This window comes from Piliocolobus tephrosceles, chromosome 9, assembly GCF_002776525.5.
Source record: "Piliocolobus tephrosceles isolate RC106 chromosome 9, ASM277652v3, whole genome shotgun sequence".
NCBI lineage: Eukaryota > Metazoa > Chordata > Mammalia > Primates > Cercopithecidae > Piliocolobus > Piliocolobus tephrosceles.
Window position 1 is genome coordinate 108,324,559 of NC_045442.1, and position 21,253 is coordinate 108,345,811.

The 21,253-nt window shown below is 38.0% G+C and overlaps 1 protein-coding gene across 3 annotated transcripts in view; it reads right to left on the reverse strand.

Annotated features, from left to right (window-relative positions):
* Positions 1-5,941: 5,941 nt before the first annotated feature.
* Positions 5,942-21,253, reverse strand: part of ARMC3 (armadillo repeat containing 3) — a 122,800-nt gene continuing 107,488 nt past the window's right edge. For 2 of the 3 annotated variants that reach the window (XM_023223229.2, XM_023223225.3), the window contains 3 exons: positions 13,660-13,860; positions 11,445-11,607; positions 5,942-7,179 (listed from right to left, as the gene is read on the reverse strand). In XM_023223229.2, the coding sequence (XP_023078997.1) occupies positions 6,970-7,179; positions 11,445-11,607; positions 13,660-13,860 (574 nt within the window). In that variant the 3' untranslated portion in view covers positions 5,942-6,969. The remainder of the gene's footprint in view (positions 7,180-11,444; positions 11,608-13,659; positions 13,861-21,253) is intronic. The other variant, XM_023223224.3, reaches the window with a different exon arrangement.

Consider the following 21,253-nt stretch of genomic DNA (forward strand, 5'->3'; position numbering starts at 1 on the left):
CTGCCGTTGCTTTTGGTGTTTTAGACATGAAGTCCTTGCCCATGCCTATGTCCTGAATGGTACTACCTAGATTTTCTTCTAGGGTTTTTATGGTATTAGGTCTAACATTTAAGTCTCTAATCCATCTTGAATTAATCTTCGTATAACGAGTAAGGAAAGGATCCAGTTTCAGCTTTCTACTTATGGCTAGCCAATTTTCCCAGCACCATTTATTAAATAGGGAATCCTTTCCCCATTTCTTGTTTTTGTCAGGTTTGTCAAAGATCAGATGGTTGTAGATGTGTGGCATTATTTCTGAAGGCTCCGTTCTGTTCCATTGGTCTATATCTCTGTTTTGGTACCAGTACCATGCTGTTTTGGTTACTGTAGCCTTGTAGTATAGTTTGAAGTCAGGTAGCGTGACACCTCTGGCTTTGTCCTTTTGACTTAGGATTGTCTTGGCAATGCAGGCTCTTTTTTGGTTCCATATGAATTTTAAAGCAGTTTTTTCCAATTCGGTGAAGAAACTCATTGGTAGCTTGATGGGGATGGCATTGAATCTATAAATAACCTTGGGCAGTATAGCCATTTTCACGATATTGATTCTTCCTATCCATGAGCATGGTATGTTCTTCCATTTGTTTGTGTCCTCTTTGATTTCACTGAGCAGTGGTTTGTAGTTCTCCTTGAAGAGGTCGTTTACATCCCTTGTAAGTTGGATTCCTAGGTATTTTATTCTCTTTGAAGCAATTGTGAATGGAAGTTCATTCCTGATTTGGCTCTCTGCTTGTCTGTTACTGGTGTATAAGAATGCTTGTGATTTTTGCACATTAATTTTGTATCCTGAGACTTTGCTGAAGTTGCTTATCAGCTTAAGAAGATTTTGGGCTGAGACGATGGGGTTTTCTAAATACACAATCATGTCATCTGCAAACAGGGACAATTTGACTTCTTCTTTTCCTAACTGAATACCCTTGATTTCTTTCTCTTGCCTGATTGCCCTAGCCAGAACTTCCAACACTATGTTGAATAGGAGTGGTGTGAGACAGCATCCCTGTCTTGTGCCAGTTGTCAAAGGGAACTTTTCCAGTTTTTGCCCATTCAGTATGATATTAGCTGTGGGTTTGTCATAAATAGCTCTTATTATTTTGAGGTACGTTCCATCAATACCGAATTTGTTGAGCGTTTTTAGCATGAAGGGCTGTTGAATTTTGTCAAAAGCCTTTTCTGCATCTATTGAGATAATCATGTGGTTCTTGTCTTTGGTTCTGTTGATATGCTGGATTACGTTGATTGATTTGCGAATGTTGAACCAGCCTTGCATCCCAGGGATGAAGCCCACTTGATCATGGTGGATAAGCTTTTTGATGTGCTCCTGAATCCGGTTTGCCAGTATTTTATTGAGGATTTTTGCATCGATGTTCATCAGGGAGATTGGTCTAAAATTCTCTTTTTTTGTTGTGTCTCTGCCAGGCTTTGGTATCAGGATGATGCTGGCCTCATAAAATGAGTTAGGGAGGATTCCCTCTTTTTCTATTGATTGGAATAGTTTCAGAAGGAATGGTACCAGCTCCTCCTTGTACCTCTGGTAGAATTCAGCTGTGAATCCATCTGGCCCTGGGCTTTTTTTGGTGGGTAGGCTATTAATTGTTGCCTCAATTTCAGAGGCTGCTATTGGTCTATTCAGGGATTCAACTTCTTCCTGGTTTAGTCTTGGAAGAGTGTACGTGTCCAGGAAATTATCCATTTCTTCTAGATTTTCTAGTTGATTTGCGTAGAGGTGTTTATAGTATTCTCTGATGGTAGTTTGTATTTCTGTGGGGTCGGTGGTGATATCCCCTTTATCATTTTTTATTGCATCTATTTGATTCCTCTCTCTTTTCTTCTTTATTAGCCTTGCTAGCGGTCTGTCAATTTTGTTGATCTTTTCAAAAAACCAACTCCTGGATTCATTGATTTTTTGGAGGGTTTTTTGTGTCTCTATCTCCTTCAGTTCTGCTCTGATCTTAGTTATTTCTTGCCTTCTGCTAGCTTTTGAATGTGTTTGCTCTTGCCTCTCTAGTTCTTTTAATTGTGATGTTAGAGTGTCAATTTTAGATCTTTCCTGCTTTCTCTTGTGGGCACTTAGTGCTATAAATTTCCCTCTACACACTGCTTTAAATGTGTCCCAGAGATTCTGGTATGTTGTATCTTTGTTCTCATTGGATTCAAAGAACATCTTTATTTCTGCTTTCCTTTCGTTATGTACCCAATAGTCATTCAGGAGCAGGTTGTTCAGTTTCCATGTAGTTGAGCGGTTTTGATTGAGTTTCTTAGTCCTGAGTTCTAGTTTGATTGCACTGTGGTCAGAGAGACAGTTTGTTATAATTTCTGTTCTTTTACATTTGCTGAGGAGTGCTTTACTTCCAATTATGTGGTCAATTTTGGAATAAGTGTGATGTGGTGCTGAGAAGAATGTATATTCTGTTGACTTGGGGTAGAGAGTTCTATAGATGTCTATTAGGTCCGCTTGGTGCAGAGATGAGTTCAATTCCTGGATATCCTTGTTAACTTTCTGTCTCGTTGATCTGTCTAATGTTGACAGTGGAGTGTTGAAGTCTCCCATTATTATTGTATGGGAGTCTAAGTCTCTTTGTAAGTCTCTAAGGACTTGCTTTATGAATCTGGGTGCTCCTGTATTAGGTGCATATATATTTAGGATAGTTAGCTCTTCCTGTTGGATTGATCCCTTTACCATTATGTAATGGCCTTCTTTGTCTCTTTTGATCTTTGATGGTTTAAAGTCTGTTTTATCAGAGACTAGGATTGCAACCCCTGCTTTTTTTTGTTCTCCATTTGCTTGGTAGATCTTCCTCCATCCCTTTATTTTGAGCCTATGTATGTCTCTGCATGTGAGATGGGTCTCCTGAAGACAGCAGACTGATGGGTCTTGACTCTTTATCCAGTTTGCCAGTCTGTGTCTTTTAATTGGAGCATTTAGTCCATTTACATTTAAGGTTAATATTGTTATGTGTGAACTTGATCCTGCCATTATGATATTAACTGGTTATTTTGCTCATTAGTTGATGCAGTTTCTTCCTAGGCTCAATGGTCTTTACATTTTGGCATGTTTTTGCAATGGCTGGTACCGGTTGTTCCTTTCCATGTTTAGGGCTTCCTTCAGGGTCTCTTGTAAGGCAGGCCTGGTGGTGACAAAATCTCTAAGCATTTGCTTATCTGTAAAGAATTTTATTTCTCCTTCACTTATGAAACTTAGTTTGGCTGGATATGAAATTCTGGGTTTAAAATTCTTTTCTTTAAGAACGTTGAATATTGGCCCCCACTCTCTTCTGGCTTGTAGAATTTCTGCCGAGAGATCTGCTGTCAGTCTGATGGGCTTCCCTTTGTGGGTAACCCGACCTTTCTCTCTGGCTGCCCTTAAGATTTTTTCCTTCATTTCAACTTTGGTGAATCTGGCAATTATGTGTCTTGGAGTTGCTCTTCTGGAGGAGTATCTTTGTGGCGTTCTCTGTATTTCCTGAATTTGAATGTTGGCCTGCCCTGCTAGGTTGGGGAAGTTCTCCTGGATGATATCCTGAAGAGTGTTTTCCAACTTGGTTCCATTTTCCCCCTCACTTTCAGGCACCCCAATCAGACGTAGATTTGGTCTTTTTACATAATCCCATACTTCTTGCAGGCTTTGTTCATTTCTTTTTCTTCTTTTTTCTTTTGGTTTCTCTTCTCGCTTAATTTCATTCATTTGATCCTCCATCGCTGATACTCTTTCTTCCAGTTGATCGATTCGGTTACTGAAGCTTGTGCATTTGTCACATATTTCTCGTGTCATGGTTTTCATCTCTGTCATTTCGTTTATGACCTTCTCTGCATTAATTAGTCTAGCTGTCAATTCTTCCACTCTTTTTTCAAGATTTTTAGTTTCTTTGCGCTGGGTACGTAATTCCTCCTTTAGCTCTGAGAGGTTTGATGGACTGAAGCCTTCTTCTCTCATCTCATCAAAATCATTCTCTGACCAGCTTTGATCCATTGCTGGCGATGGGCTGTGCTCCTTTGCAGGAGGAGATGCGCTCTTATTTTTTGAATTTCCAGCTTTTCTGCCCTGCTTCTTCCCCATCTTTGTGGTTTTATCTGTCTCTGGTCTTTGATGATGGTGACGTACTGATGGGGTTTTGATATAGGTGTCCTTCCTGTTTGATAGTTTTCCTTCTGACAGTCAGGACCCTCAGCTATAGGTCTGTTGGAGATTGCTTGAGGTCCACTCCAGACCCTGTTTGCCTGGGTATCAGCAGCAGAGGTTGCAGAAGATAGAATATTGCTGAACAGCGAGTGCACCTGTCTGATTCTTGCTTTGGAAGCTTCCTCTCAGGGGTGTACTCCACCCTGTGAGGTGTGGGGTGTCAGACTGCCCCTAGTGGGGGATGTCTCCCAGTTAGGCTACTCAGGGGTCAGTGACCCACTTGAGCAGGCAGACTGCCCCTTCTCAGATCTCAACCTCCCTGTTGGGAGATCCACTGCTCTCTTCAAAGCTGTCAGACAGAGTCGTTCGCGTCTGGACAGGCCTCTGCTGCTTTAGCTGAGCCCTGTCCCCAGAGGCAGAGTCTACAGAGACAGGCAGGTTTCCTTGAGCTGCTGTGAGCTCCACCCAGTTCGAGCTTCCCAGCGGCTTTATTTACCTACTTAAGCCTCAGCGATGGCGGGCGCCCCTCCCCCAGCCTCGCTGCTGCCTTGCGGTTAGATTGCTGCAGACTGCTGTGTTAGCAAGGAGGGAGGCTCCGTGGGCGTGGGACCCTCCCGGCCAGGTGTGGGATATAATCTCCGGTGTGCCGGTGTTACAGCGCAGTATTGGGGTGGGAGTTACCCGATTTTCCAGGTGTTGTGTGTCTCAGTTCCCCTGGCTAGGAAAAGGGACTCCCTTCCCCCTCGTGCTTCCCAGGTGAGGTGATGCCTCACCCTGCTTCAGCTCTCGCTGGTCGGGCTGCAGCAGCTGACCAGCACCGATTGTCCGGCACTCCCGAGTGAGATGACCCCAGTACCTCAGTTGAAAATGCAGAAATCACCGGTCTTCTGTGTCGCTCGCGCTGGGAGATGGAGACTGAAGCTGTTCTATTCAGCCATCTTGCTCCGCCCCCCGTTAAATTTATTTCTATGTATTTTATAACCTTTGTTGCCATTGCAAATGTATTGTCTTTGTATAATTGGCTGATTTTTAAATTTTATGGCTCTACATTTAAACTAAGTAAAACAGAAGAAATGAACTTTGGAAACCTGTATGAGAATTAAATTTAAACTTTATCTGTTCAGTAATTATCTAGAAACTAGTTAAAAGAGACATTGTACAGAATTGTCTCAAAGAAAAAATAATAATAATCTTTGGTATGCACCAGATTTTAAAAAGTGGTATGTACCCGGTCCCTATCCTGGTGGCTCTGCATAGAACATTTGCCTAATTCCACTTTGATGTTAGGGCCTTGGCCTGTGAAACTTCTTTTCAGAACTTACTAGGAGGTTGGTTTTTGACGATGTTATTTTCTATGTTACATTTTGCCATCTCTATGAATCTACCAAAGAGAAATTCCCCTGATGTTCCACCTGAGAAACTGGTCTGTGCTTTTATCTAGCAGATCCTAGTGTAAATCACATAATGGATAACATTTCTCCCCAAAACTGGCTGCCAATGAGTACAGAGTCAAATTCCCATTCATCTCTAACAAATGCATTGCATTTTTGTGAATTCTCATCTTTGGATCCAAATCTTATTCCTGCTTTGTTGGACTTTTCTACACTTATGCCTGTATTTCATTTATTTTTTTTCCTTCTTATATCCCATGGATCTTTGTAATCTACTTTAAATACTTTCTGGATCAAAACAGACCTGAAAGTGCAGAGAGAAAACCTACAAATAGGTTTGTATCCTATAATCCATACTCTAACTTCATAAAACTCTATGATAAATATAATTACCACACCATTTGAAATAAAGAAATTTATTCTGAAATAAAGAATTATATTCTTTGAAATTACAAATTAATACAAGATGATCTTAGCTTTAATTTCTAAAATCAAATTCACTTTAAAATGTCTTCTAGGAAAATGACTATATGGGTCAACACTGGACTTTAAGCATGACTAAGCAATACATACTTCATGAGATCACCACATTAGTAGTTTTGGTCTTATTTGAAATGTATATTTACTCCCCATTTTGTGCTCAATACTGAAAACACAATTTCTCAGCAAAGATTGCTCTACCTTTATGCTTCAAAGTTTTCCAAAAAATAAAAATTTTTTAGTTATATAAATGGAAAATAATATATTGATGGCCCAGCATTAAAATGTGGAAGAGCACAGTAGAATTGTTTTTAGCTGAAGTTATGTTTCCAAGCTAACACAGACAAGATGAAAACAAAAACATTTTATGGAAATGTACTTTAGAAATATTTTTAATTCACTATATTAAAGTGTTTTTAATGGAAACAAAAATGTTTAGAAAAGAATTTGTAATACTCAAACATCTGTATTTATTCTATCTAAACTATCAAAATCTTAAATGAAACTGAGACAAGGTGACTGCGAATACTAAAAAGTCACTTAGTTTGCTTAACTGAGCGTGCCTGAAGCATTCTGGGCACAAAGGATGACAATCATGAGCCACAGTGTTGTCCTGGGTGCAGCAGCTGAGCGCTACATGTGATCCCCAAGTGACAGAGGTGCTCCTCAGGACACAGTGGGTTGGATGAATTTCAACAACAATCGGCTTTATGTGAGGGTCAGTGAGCAGCAAATGACCTAATAAGACAGAACTCTTGCCAAAAGGCTGAAATCAGAAGCACAGCAAAGTTGACTCTAAGTTTCCTAATTTCTATGCAGAGAAAACATTTCTAATGCTTTTATTTAAAGTTTTTATTTAAAGAGATAAAATCAATTTGGAGAATGTCTTAGAGAGTGTACACAGTGAATTTCTTGTGTGAGCCTCTCTTGTATTCGTCTGATGACTTAAAGGAATCTGTAAAGATCAGCCTCTCGACTTCTCAACTTCATCAGTCCACCTGGATGGAACATGAGGTCAACCACGTACACCTCAGGAGCAGGGAGGCCCCCAAGCACTCCCTTCCGAGATTCATTCTGCAGCATGACTTCATTCCACGCTCTACCGTACTCTCCGCGAACGAGGGAGCAACCAATGCCAATTCTATCTGCCAGAGCCTGCAGGAGAAAACAAGAGATCAACCAAGGGTGATGCAGGAGAGGGGCGGGGAATATCCTGTTTGTAATTGTCCACCTTGATTGAAGGTGAAACACACAAGTCTTGCAAAGAAATGTTTAGGTAGGAGGCTGAAAGATGTGGACTACTGGTATATGGGCCAATCAAATGTGACAAATTCCCTTTATCAAATGTGATAAATTCACTCAAGATTCTGTAGATACAAAATCTCTGCTTAGGTCCTGCTGGGAAGTGACCTTTTTCAGGTAGTAACACTATTGTATCAGATGAGGAAGGTGGTTGGAAAAAAGCTATTCTGTACGTTCTTGGCACTACTGCATCTATCCATCTTTCCAAACTTCTGGGCTCTTCCTGGCTATGAAATGCAGTGGGACTGAATGGAGGCATCACCCTGGGGTGGGGGCTCTTTCCAGCTAAACTATTCTGCGTGCCATGGGGCAGGAGTGGCAGAACTGTGTGTGCCTGGTCCCAGGGCTCCTTGCTGCCACCTCACCAGAGACTGCTTAGGTTCCTTGGAAATCTCTTCAATTTGCCTTCTAATGATTCTTGATTTTGAGGTTATTAAAACAAAACATCTCTAATCTGGAGCCTACTCAGCCACTTTATAGTGAACAGGAGAACTGGCTCAGTCTGTCTGGGTCTGGATTGTAGCCCAGACCTGAGACCAACTAGCCGCGCACCACAGCAAGGGACTTGGCATCTCTGGGTGTCTATGGCTTCATCTGAAAAATGAGGGGAGCAACAGTACTTTCTTCATAAGGTGTTGGGAAGATGAAGTCAATTGTCTGTCCAGTGCTTACAGCAGCGAACACCAGCAAGGCTCCATACTCAGTTAATACTACATAGCACCAGAAGGCAGGAATTGTGTTGTTTTAGTACCCTGTATACATACATATATATATATATATATATAAATTTATTGATTACTTACAATATAATGACTGCACTAGGTCACTCTGTCTTGGGTGGACCATGATGATTAAGACATGGTTATCATTTTTAGAGCCTTACATTCTACACAGACCTACTGGTAAAGAGTCAACTATAACACAAACAGTATCTGAATGTATGGCACTCATAGTTCAGTGGGGTAGAAAGACAAAAATAAATATATAAGATGTTTCCAAAAGTAACACTCCCTGTCAAAGTCTTGTAAATCATCAAAACAACCAACCATGTAGAATAGATGCTATTGTTTTCCCCGTTTTATAGAGGATAAAACTGAGGCCTCATAATTCTCCCAAGGTCACAGTATGTGATGACCAAAAGTGAGAGCCAGGGCATCTGTCTCTCGAGTCTGAGTTTTTAATGTCAGGGTAATAACTGCTGCTGACTGAGGTGAAGCAATTCCCATCTGAAACTCCCTGTTTTCTTTGTGAAGTGGGACACAAGGTCACCTGCTTAGAGGGGAGCAGTGCCGATGGAAGGGCTTGGCAAAAGGCAGATGTGGGCCCAGTAGCTGAAGGAAATAGGAAAAAGCCTGCCACTAGGAGTTGGCCTATAGGAGTGGCCTGTAGGTGGCATGTATGTGTGAAAAGGACAGACAATCAGAACACGGCCTGGTTGGCAAGGCAGAGGGTGGAAGAATGGAAGGAGAGGGAATGGGGGAAATTAGTGAGTGAGTGAATTACTAGGGCTGTGGTCTATTTGTCTATCCTGCCTAGGGAAGAAAGTAAAGCCAAACAGGCCAAAAAACTGGAAGAAAATAGAGGAGATAAAGAGTATATATAGGAGGGCTGAAGGATTTAGGAGGAGGGGAAGGATAAGATATTTTATCAGTGAGTATTGGTGTTCAGAATTTCAGTGGTGGGAGATTTCTGGGTAATTAATTATATGACTCATTTGAGATGTGAGGGTAATTCTGTTTGGCATAATGAGCTTAAGATGCCTGTTATGAGCTGAATGTTTGTGCACTCCCCCAAATTCATATGTTGAAGCCCTAATCCCTAATGTGATGGTATTTGGAGGTGGGGGTCTTTGGAAGGCGATTAGGTTTAGATGAGGTCATGAGGGTAGACCCCACGATGGGATTAGTGTTCCTATAATAAGAGACAGGAGAGCATGCTTGCTTTCCACCATGTGAGGATACAATGGGAGCCTTTCTCTGTCATATGAGGATACAGCAAGAAGGTGGCTGTCTGCAAACCAGGAAGGGAGCCCTCATTAGACACTGAATCTGCTGGCACTCTGATCTTGGACTTCTCAGCCTCCAGAACTATGAGAAATAAATCACTGCTGTTTAATCTTCCAGTCTATGGTATTTTGTTATAGCAGCTCAACTTGACAAATTCAGTGCCTATGAGACACTCATATAGAGCTAGCCTGGATATTAATGACATACATAGATCTGGAATCAGGGGAGGTTTGAAGGATGAAGGACATGATCTGTAGATTTTAGGTATTTAGGTACTATTTAAGGCCATATGAAGGAAAACCTCACCCTGCGAAGTGCATAAAGGGAGAACAGAAAAGTGTCTGGGTCAGAACCTTGAGGAACCCCAATATTTAAGAGAGACCTGGAGGTGTTCTCCAATTATTTGACCTATTAAGCAAGGCAGACAATAAGGAGATCACTAAGGTCCTTATTGAGAGTGGGAGCAAAAGCCAGATGACCGGGAGTTAGGACAAAAATGAGAGGTGTGCCAAAGAGTGACAAGGAGCTAAGATGATTCAGAATTTTGACCAGGAATGGGAATTATCTATGGGTAGAAGCAGTGTGGTAGGTCTTTTATTCAGGTAGGCCTGGGCTCAAATTTCAGCTCCACCTATGGTTGACCTTGGGTAAAATTATTTCTCCAGGTATCAGTTTGCTCACCTTTAAAGCAAGGGTAGTAATTTCTATATTTGGCATTTTTGAAACTCTTCACAATTATAGGTAACAAGTCCCTGGCATATAGTTCAAAATGACATTAGTCATGGTAATAGGATTTAAGGTAGTAATTGTAGCTATTATGATAAGAGCTTTATATTTTCTCTTTATATGCTGCAGAGTTAAGCATGTTTAGATTTTAAAGGGGAAAATAGCTAAGAGAGAGAAGAGAGTTAAGACAGGAGAGAAGCAAGAATTGATAGAGCAGACAATCCAAGGGAATAGGAAAGGCTAGCACTTAGATAATAGAATTAGCTTGGAACTGGAGGTAAGATGCATGTGAATGCAATGATGTTTATAAGTATTTGGGAAAGGGTAGGAAATTTATGCATTTAGTCTATAGTTCACATTTTCCCAGCTTCTATTATATGCCAGACACTGGATATAATGGAGCAAAAGATCACCCCCTCTCTTTAGCCTGATCCTTCTCTGATGTCCCCATTTCAGGGAATAATGCCATCATTACCAGTTGCCCCACTCAAAGCCCAGAAATCATTTTGTTCTTCTCATGGACTCTCTCACACCACACCTAGGCAGTCGCCAACTCCTTTCGATTATGTCCTCTAAATTCATTGGCTCTTCCACATCTACATGTCAGGATTTAGTGTGGATCAACAACTCTTCTTGCTTGGTCACCTTCTAACTGGTTTTCCTGTTTCTAGTCTTACCCCTGCTCTAATTCATTCCCCATTCTGTTGCCTGAATAGTGGTTCAAAATGATGTTACCTCCTTGAAAACTTTCATTGGCTACTGTTATATTTTAGGGTAATAAAATAATGCCCAAACTTACGTGATGCATTATGATCTAGCATTCACCCCTCCTCTTTTCCTCATGTACACAAACTATTCTACCTTCCTCAAATAGACCACTGACTCTCATACCTGTATTATTTTGCATAAGATGTTTTCTCTGTTTAGAATACTCTTGTTTTCCTTCTTGATGAAACCCTATGCAGCCTCTCATACTTGGGTTATATATCAGCTCTTTCTCTGGAATTTTCCCTGACTTTACTTTGGAAGCTACAAGTCTGGTTTAGGTACCCCTTAGGTGCAGGGACTGTCATTTTAGTATCTCTGTACTCTTAGGCCCTAGCAGAGGCCCTCACCATAGTAGGTGTATGGTCACTATTGAATAAATATGCTTCTAATAGTCTGGTGAATATATAGGCAGGTATGTGTGTGTATGCATGTATATATTCGTATATATATATGTGTATGCTTGTATATATGTGTATATATACATATATGCCAGATATAAATAAATCTAAATGGTAGAATTAATAATATTCAGTTAAATGTTAGCAACTGGCCTACTCCAATATGATAAAGACAGAGCATTTTTACTTAACGGCAAATGAGGCAAAGTACCTTACACACCTTGAAAAGCAAAGCTCGATGGTAGAAGATTCCTTTTTTGACATATCCAATCGGTATGACATTGGATTTAAGTTGAAATTTTAGTTCACTTATGTGAAGTTCCCAGCTGAAATCAGGTATTTTCTCTTTTGTAATCTTACCACCCATTTTTTCTGCCACATACCTGTGTCAATTACATTGAGATCAAATCAGTCAATTTTAATAACTCAGGATGCTTTGAGTGTAATTACATGTAAATATACACGTAAAAATGACATTTGTGGTGATTTTCATCATGCTTTATTTTTGAGAAAGTACTTACCATAAGTAGGTTAGCATGTTTACTGTATGCAAACCATCATATATAAACTGAAATTCTAGCAATTTCATTCAATTTGAAGGAGAAAATGAGTGCTAATTTTTTCCAATACTTATAAAAAGATAAAATCAATATAACACTAAATATCAATGCAGTTTTAAAATTTTATCTTACTCTTGAAAAGTATTTTTAAATGTTTTAATCTGAAATCCAAGGAAGGAGTTGAACTAACATATGGTTCTTCTTTCAAGGAATTTAAACTCAGAGACAAGACAAACACCCAGAAAATTTTCCCATTAGATTTATGAACATTTTCAAGTTTTATATTTTTATGTTTTCTTTTAAAATTTATTTTAATTTAGAGAAAGACATGGTGTGACTTAACACTGAAGTCAGAGGAGCAAGGAAGAAGAGGACGAAGCAAAAAGAAAAATAAAGTCACAGATCTGTGGGCAAGGCAGGATAAACATGGTATACTTTGCTTGTGTATTTCTCCTAATATTAGGCTCTCATTGAAGAAGTCAGTAAACACACCTGCAATAATACCCTTTGTCTATGAAGACCACTACATTCTTGGAGTAAGGGCAGAATTGCAATTTTTATTTTAATTTGTATTTGTAAAGAGAGATGGGAGTCTCACTATGTTGCCCAGGCTGGTCTCAAACTCCTAGCTTCAATAAATCCTCCCATCTCGGCCTCCCAAAGCACTGGGATTACAAGCATGAGCTAGTGTGCCTGGCCCAAATTGCAAACTTTAAAGAAATTCCTCTTGCTGCATGAGAAACCAAGCAAAGAAGAACAATGGTTTAAAAAAAGAAAAAAAAAGAGAGAGAGAAAGAAAGAGTTGGGGAGAAAACTGCTGAACTGACTGCAGTTCCACCAAGCCAGGGGTATTCTAGTGAATGCCAAGGAACCAGAGCCATGGGGACATATCTCTGCCTCTCTCTGTATCTTGGTGTGGACTCAGGTTAAGAAAAGACAATTATTTGAGAATGATGAAAAGTGTTACTGATAGGAACAAAGCATGAGGAGATTTGACATGTTCACATAAGCCAAGAGAGAGTTCCGCTTGAGCCATCACTTCTCAAGGACATCAGGAACACTTCAGTAGCCAAAAATGTTCTCTTCCAGTTCTGGCTGACAAAAAGGCCATGATCTGGCAGCTGTGTTACTTGCAGTTGTCGCATCCAGGTTTCATGATAGCAACTCACTGCTGTTTGGAGGAGATGCAAGCTCCCACGGAGACCGCAGCTGTTGCACAAGCCAGCAGCTTACCTACTGAGTGGTGTCAGTCACGAAGCCTGTCCTCACTTCTGGTGATTCCTAACCCCTTACAGCTGCCGAGTCAATTTCCAGCCTTTACCTGGCGTAATTAAACACTCTAATGAAGGAGACAACTTCACTGGCTTATACAGAGCCCTGAGCCTGCCTAAGCAGCCATTGTTTAGAATGCTCACACCCCACTTAGAGAAACATGAAACACGAAAGATCAGAAACAGATCAGAAAAAGAGACATTGAACATTTGCATTAGAAAATTTATCAGTTTACAAATAATTCACAGTAGGATTCCTTTAACTTATGAACACCCCATCCACCTGAGGGATGATTTAATTTTCAAACTTTTGATTCATAACTTCTGCAGGATCACATTGAAAGATGCTTTTCATGGTTTAGCTGAAGAAGATGACAGGCATTTTTCTTGAAGCAATTTCCAGCTCCTATCTCTGATTCTTAGTGAACATATGACCTAAATAGAAATTGAGGACTTTTCCAATTCATTGTGTTTCTGTGTCAGAGTCAGAGTGCTGTAAGCTTCAATTTTATTTATGGTGTATTTGTCTAAAACATGGCTAAAACGTATATGTCACTAAATTTTTTTCAGAAATTAAAAACACATATATACATAGACAACTTACTTTGCAAGAACCTCAATCTGTTCCTTAATATTGGTTATGGGCAGTATTGATTTGGTAACCTCATACACGTACATAGAGAAATCAGGGTCAGAGGGAGGACACCATTCTTTGTCAGAGCTTCCTTCACCCACAAATTTTGGTACCGCCATAACCTCTTCCTCCTCTTTCACTTTTTCCTCTTCTTTTTTTCCTCTGCCTTTCCTTTGAAAGTAAACAAGGGCAATCAAGATCACATCTTCTGCTAAACAAACAAACAAATGCTCTTGGATTTCTGAGAAGAGCATCACAGAAATAAGGTACAGTGAACCCTTGAGCAACACGAGATTGAACTGTGTGGATCCACTCATATGTGGATTTTTTTCAGTAAATACTGTTGGCCCTTCTTATCCCTGGGTTCTGCATTCCACAACCAAATGTGACTGAAAATATAGTATTTGTGCTAAGTAAAACCCATAGATGCAGAGAGCTGACTTTTCATATACGTGGGTTCCACAGAGCTGACTGTGGGTCTAGAGTATGCATGGATTTTGGTATCTATAGGGCTTCATGAAACCAATTCCCCATCGATACTGAGGAATGACTGTATTTTATACACACATAAAGTTTTCAAATTTTCATTTTCAATGACAATTGGAGAATTTCACAGAGTCTCTATTATGCAGAACAAACTAATTTTCAAGAGAACATTGTGTGATTGATATATATTATGAAAATCATATATTGGTCTTCTGCACAATTGCCTAGCAAGGTGTCTGGCACATAGTAGTAGGTATGTAATACATAGTTATTGAATTGGAAACAATTAGGTTGCCTCCTCAGAGAGTCTAAGCCAACTACATCATCTCTTACTTCAGTTAAGACCCTCTGCAGGAATAATATGGATTGCTATTTTTAAGAAAAATTATTCAAAACAAGGAAATAAAGCAAAAAAAAAAAAAAAAAAAAACCAAAAAACAAAAAAAAGCCCACAAAATAAGAATGGCATGTGATCTCCATGATGTACAAGAACAAAGACTCATCCAAGGTTTATCTAGAGAAATGTACTTAGTTTAGCACTTAATAAAAATGAAATTTTAATTAAAAGTTCTGGCCTTAGAGAATTACTAGTTAACAAGTATATTTTTACATGTGGAGATGCAAATAATTTCTGTCCAATGGAAAAGATACTCTCAAAGGTTATAGTTTATCCTTCTTTTGAATTCCACAATTCCCCATGCTGCACTAAACTTAGCCCAGTAACTGGAAGTGAACATCAGCACAGACAGAGAAGGCTCAAGAAGATTGAAAAAGAAAGAAGAAAAGAGAGACAGAAAAAGAGAGAATAAAGGAAAGCCCCAGTTTTATTTTTTGTTCTTTCTAATTTTTCTTCATTCTTGTGCATTCTAAGCCCATAAGGAATCCTGTGACAGCGGTGGCACTGGTGGCACTGGGATCCTATAAGAGCCTAAAATTGCTTTATACTCTCTCAGACCTTCTGCTATTTGGCTGTAAATATGAGTGCAGTCATGGCAAGAGTGCAGTAGATCAAGGTAAATAAAGTTTTCTGGCTGGAGGACCCAAAGGGAAGTCCCCAAAGAATCAGAAAAGGCAAGGAAGATTATGGAAAAGAGGGAGTTCAGAAAAGTAACCCCATAAAATTATTTATAAATTCCTAGGCTTATCCTGAGTTGTGCATACATGGCTGGACCCTCAACAGCACATACATAGACTTTGAAAACTGAACTATGGGATAGACTGCCATCCAAGTCCCAAAGTGGATACTGGTTGGCATACATGCAGAACCAATCCAAATAGCACTGCAAAGACTTTGAAAATTGAACTGACATGGGAATGACAATCCACAAAAGCCTGGTTGGAATTGGAAGCCTGAACTCAACGTAGTCAATTGCCTGCTAAAATACAACCCGTAATAATGCAACCCATAAATAAGACCCATAGAACTTATAACTTATTATAATCTAAAATTACTCATTATATGAAGAACCAAGAAAATCTCCACTCATAGGAAAAGACAATCAATAGACACCACTGCCTAGATGACACAGATGTTGATTACACAGACTTTAAAAATGCTTCAAGAAGTAAGGTCAAATACTCTTGAAATGAATAGAAGTTTAAAAATCTTAAAAATAAATGGAAGACATGAAAATATAATTTTGGAACTGAGAAATACGTAATCAAAAGTTTAAACGAACATAACTCCCTAAATGGGTTTAATAGCATAATGAAGATAAAGGAGGAACTAGTCAATGAACTTGAAGATAGAACAATAAAAATCATCCAATCTGAACAACACAGAGAACAAAATTGTTGTTGTTGTTGTTGTTGTTGTTTGAGACAGGGTTTCACCTGTTGCCCAGGCTGGGAGTGCGCTGGCTGCCACCACTTCTCACTACAGCCTCAAACTTACAGTGCTCAAGTGATCCTCCCACCTCAGCCTCCTGAGTAGCTGGGAGTACAGGTGTGTGCCACCATGCTCAGTTAATTTTGTTTTTTATTTTTTTGTAAAGACAGGGTCTCACTATGTTGCCCAGGCTTGTCTCCAACTCCTGGGCTCAAGCAAAACTCCTGCCTTGGCCTCCCAAAATGCTGGGATTACAGGTTTGAGCCACCATACCTGGATAGACAAGAAAAGATTGAAAAAAACGATTGACAGATGCTCAGGGACCTGTGGCACAGTTTAAAAGGTCTAAGATTGATGTCATCAAGTCCCAGACAGAGAAGAGAAAGGGTATAGTATAGAAAAAACACATTGAATAAAGAAGGAAAGGCTGAGATGGCTCCCTCAATTTGGTTGAAAACATAAATCTACACAGTCAGGAATTTCAGTGAATGCCAATAAAGTAAACCCAAAGAAAACTACTCTCAGATACATCAAAATCAAACTATTGAAAACTAAACACAAAGCAGATGACATGACTGTCTATGTAGAAACTCCCAAGGAGCTCTCCAAAAAAAACTACTATAAATGAGTTCATCAAAGGGTCAGAATATAAGATCAACACACAAAAACCAATTGGGTTTCATATAGTAAGTAACAAGGAACATGTGCAAATCAAAATTAAAACCAAAAAACTGAAGCATTTACAATTGCTCCAAATAAAATAGTTACAGATAAACTTTGCAAAACATGTTGAATTCCTACATGATCTGTGTGCTGAATATTAAAAATGCCAAGGAAAGCAATCAAAGAAGACTTAGATAAATGATGAGACATACTGTGTTCATGGATTTGAAGATGTAACTATTAAAGATGTCAGTTCTCCCCCAAAATGATCTCTGGTTTCAATGCAATTCCTATCAATATCCCAGCGGTTTTTTCTAGACATATACTAGACAATCTTATTTTAGAATTTATAGGAAAAGGCACAGGTTTTAGGATAGCTACATCAATCTTGACACAGAAAAATAAAGTGGGAAGAATCACTGTACTTGATAGTAAGGCTTACTATATAGCTACAGTAATTCAGACAGAGTGATACTAGTAGAGGGATAGACATATGGATGCATGTAACAGAACTGTAGACCCAGAAATAGAAATCAAAACAATATGCTCAACTGATTTTTGACAAAGGTACAAAAGCAATTCAATGGAAGAAGGATGGCCTTTTTAACAAATGGTACTGGGGCAATGCAACTTGAGGGTCCACGTGGTGATGAAACTATTCATTATCTTAACTGTGCTAGTAAAGGCATAAACCTACACATGTGATAAAATTGTATAAAACTAAATACACACATGTAGAAGAAAAGTAAACTTGAATAAAATGATTGGATTGTATCAATGTCAATATCCTGATTATGATATTATTCTATAGTTTTCAAAATTGTATAATTAGGGTACCTGGAATTGCTCTATATTACTTCTTGTAACAGCATGTTATTACCTCACAAACATTTCAGTTAAAAACTTCCTTGGCCTTACTTTTGTCACCTTTTTCTAGGCTGTATTCTGTTCATTGATCTGTCTGTCCCTTCACCAATACCACATGATCTTGGTTATTGTAGCTTTATAGTAAGTCTTAACATCAGGTAGTGATTATTTCAACTTTATGATCCTTTTTCAAAATTATTTTGGCTATCATAGTTTATTTACCTTTCCATAAAAGTTTTAGAATCAGCTCGTCTATATCTACAAAAAAATCCTGCTAGAATTTTGATGGAATTGCATCAAATCTTTAGAGCAACTGGGGAAAAATGGACATTTTTGCTATTTCGCATTTTCCAATATTTGAGCATGGTATGTCTCTTCACTTAGTGATTCTTTGATTTGTTTTGTAAGTGTTTTTGTAGTTTCAATATACAAGTCTTGGACATGTTTTGTTTCACTTTCATTTTTATTTCATATTTCATTTCTGAAAGCTATTTAAAATATTTACAAAATGTTTTGTTTTCAATTGTTTATTGCTAGCATATAGAAACATGATTGATTTTTGTATGTTGACTGTATTGACCTGATATCCTGATATATTACTGAACTCACCTATTAGTTCCAAGAGTTTTTTTTTAAGTGGATTTTTTAAGGATTTTCTATTTAGACAATCGTGTTGTCTGCAAATACAGACAGATTTTTTTTTCTCCCACACTTTCCAATCTGTGTAACTTTTAAAAATTGCCTTATTGCAATGTCTAGGAATTCCAATACAGTGTTGAACGGGGGGGTAAAAACAGATGATATTTTGTCTTGTTCATGATCTTTGTAGTCTTTTACCATTAATTATGATGCGATCCGTAAATTAGTGTGTAGATGCCTTTTATCAAGTTGAGGCAATTCCCTTTTATTCCTATTTTCAACAGTTATATTTTTATTTTTATCACATCAACATCATAAGTAGATGTTTAATTTTGCCAAATGCTTTTTCTGCATCAGAAAATATAAGCAACTTAATATAAGTTGGTTTTTCTTCTTTATGCTGCTAATATGATGGATTACATTGATTGACAAGCATAACACAGGCTTGCATTCCTAGGATAAAGCCCTCAAGTTGCTCAGATAAATTATTCTTTGTATATACTGCTGAATTTGATTTGCTAATATTTCATACAGGATTTAGGGATCTACGTTCATGAGGAATATTGATCTGTAATTTTCTTGTAATGTCCTTGTCTGGTATTGGCATTAGAGTAACCTAATGCAAATAGATTGGCATTAAATTCTCGTGAGCTGAGAAGTGTCCTCTATTTTCCTATTTTCTGAAAAAAATGTGTAGAATTGATGTTAATTCTTTAAATGTTTGGTGAAATTTGCCAATCAAACTATCTGGATCAAGAGATTTCTTTTTTGAAAAAATTTTAATGAATTAAATTTATTTAATAGTTGCAGGGCTGTTATCTATTTCATCTTTGGTGAGTTTGGGTAGTTTGTAATTTTTGATAAATAATTGGTCCATCCATTACATCTAAGTTGCTGAACTAAGTTGCTTGTAGCATTTCTTTATAATCCTTTATTGTGTGTTGAGGGGTTGTAGTAATAATTCCTTCTTTCATTCCTGGCTTTGGCAATTTGTGTCCCCTCTCTTTGTTTAATTGTCATCTTTGCAGAGGTTTACCCACGTTATTTAACTTTCTAAAGAACCAGATTTTTATTTCAATGATTTTCTCTATTGTTTCTCTGTTTTAAATTTCATTGATTTCTGACCTTCATTATTTCCTTCTTTATGTTTGTGTTGGGAGTATTTTGCTCTCCTTTTTCTGGTTTCTTGAGGTAGAAGCTGAGATTATTGATTTGAGACCTCTTTTTGTTTCTAACGTAAGCATTTAGTACAATAGATTTTCCTCTCAACAGTCCTTTAAGTGGGCCCCACAAATTTTGATATGCTTTAATTTTCTTTCAGTCCTATGTTCTTAATTTTTTTTTGAGATGTCCTTTTGTGTCCCATAGATTATTGAGAAGTGCATCATTCAATTTTCGTGTTTAGAGATTTTCTTGTTGTATTTCTGTTATTAATTTCTAGTCTGATTCTATCATGATTATTGCACATATTATGTATAATTTCAAGTATTTAAAATTTCCTGAGGTTTTTTATATGGCTCAGGATATTTGTGAATTTTCACATGCACTTTTAATGAAATGTGTATTCTGCTGTTATTGTTGGAGTGTTCTACATATGTCAATGAGATCTTTTTCGTTGCTGCTGTTGCTCAAATCTTCTATATCCTTGCAAATTTTCCACTTAGAAGTTCTACCAGTTGCTGGGGGTCGGGGGCAATGTTGAAGCCCCAAATATAATTGTGAACTTGTCAAATTCTCCTTTTAGTGCTATCAAGTTTTTTTTGCTTCATTTATTTTGAGGCTTTGTTGTTTGGTTCACACACATTGGATCATTATGTCTTCCTCATAGATTAATTCATTTGATCATTAATATAATGTCCCTCTTTATCTCTAGTAATTGTCTTTGCTCTGTAGTCCAATTCATAAGATATTTTAAAACCCACTCCTGTCCATCCTTTTACTTTCAACCTACCTACGTTAAATGAATTTGAAATGAGTTTCTTTAAACAGCATATAGCTGGATCGTAACTTCTTATCCACTCTGCCAATCTGTCTTTTGATTGGTTTTTATTCCTCTGCTCTTCTTTTCTTGCCTTCCTGTGTGTTACTTGAACATTGTTTTTAGGATTCCATCTTGACTTATTTATGGTTTTTTGAGCGTAGCTTTTTGTATGGGTTTTTTAGTGGTTACAGTAGATATTACAATATACAAATATGGCTTATCACAGTGTACTGGTATCCACATTTTACTGCTTCAAGTAAAGTATGAAAGCCTCACCTCCTTTCAGGTGTCTTTACTTCCTTTACTTTAAAATATCATTGTCTTGAGTATCAGATGTTATACATTTTGTTTCAATCATCAAATGTGACTTATAAAACTCATGAGGCAATGGATTGTCTAATGCATGGATATATATATATTTCCTCTTTCTTCCTGATTCTTCTGGATTCTTTCATCATTTCCTTTCTGTTTGAAGAACATTCTTTAGCCAATCTGTTAGGATAGGCCTGCTAACTGTAAGTTGTTTAGTTTTCATTTACCTGAGGAGGGCTTTATTTGTCTTCTTCATTGCTGAAGAATAGTTTCACCAGATACTTGTGGTTGACAGTTCTTTTCTTTCAGCACTTGAAAAATGTGCCACTTCCACCTGGCTTCTATAGTTTCAAATAAGAAAGCCACTGTCACTTGAATTGGTGTTTTCCTACAAGAAATGCATAGTTTTTCTTTGGCTGCTTTCAAGAGATTTTTGTCTTTTGATTTCAGAAGTTTAATTATAATAAACTTAGTGTTGACTTCTTTGGGTTTATCCTATTTCGAATCTTCTCTTATTTAATCAAAAGGTTTATATCTTTCACCATATGTGGGGAGTTTTCAATCATTACCTATTTGAATACTCTTTCAGTCCTACCCTCTCTCCTCTCCTTCTGGAACTGCAATGATATGAATGTTGGATCTTTTATTATTGTCCCATAAGTCCCTGAGGTGTTGTTCAATTTTTTTGCCAGTTAATTTTTCTCTTGGTTACATAGGTTGAGTGAATTCTACTGCTCTGTCCTCAAGTTAGCTGATTCTATCATCTGTCATCTCCACTTTATTATTGT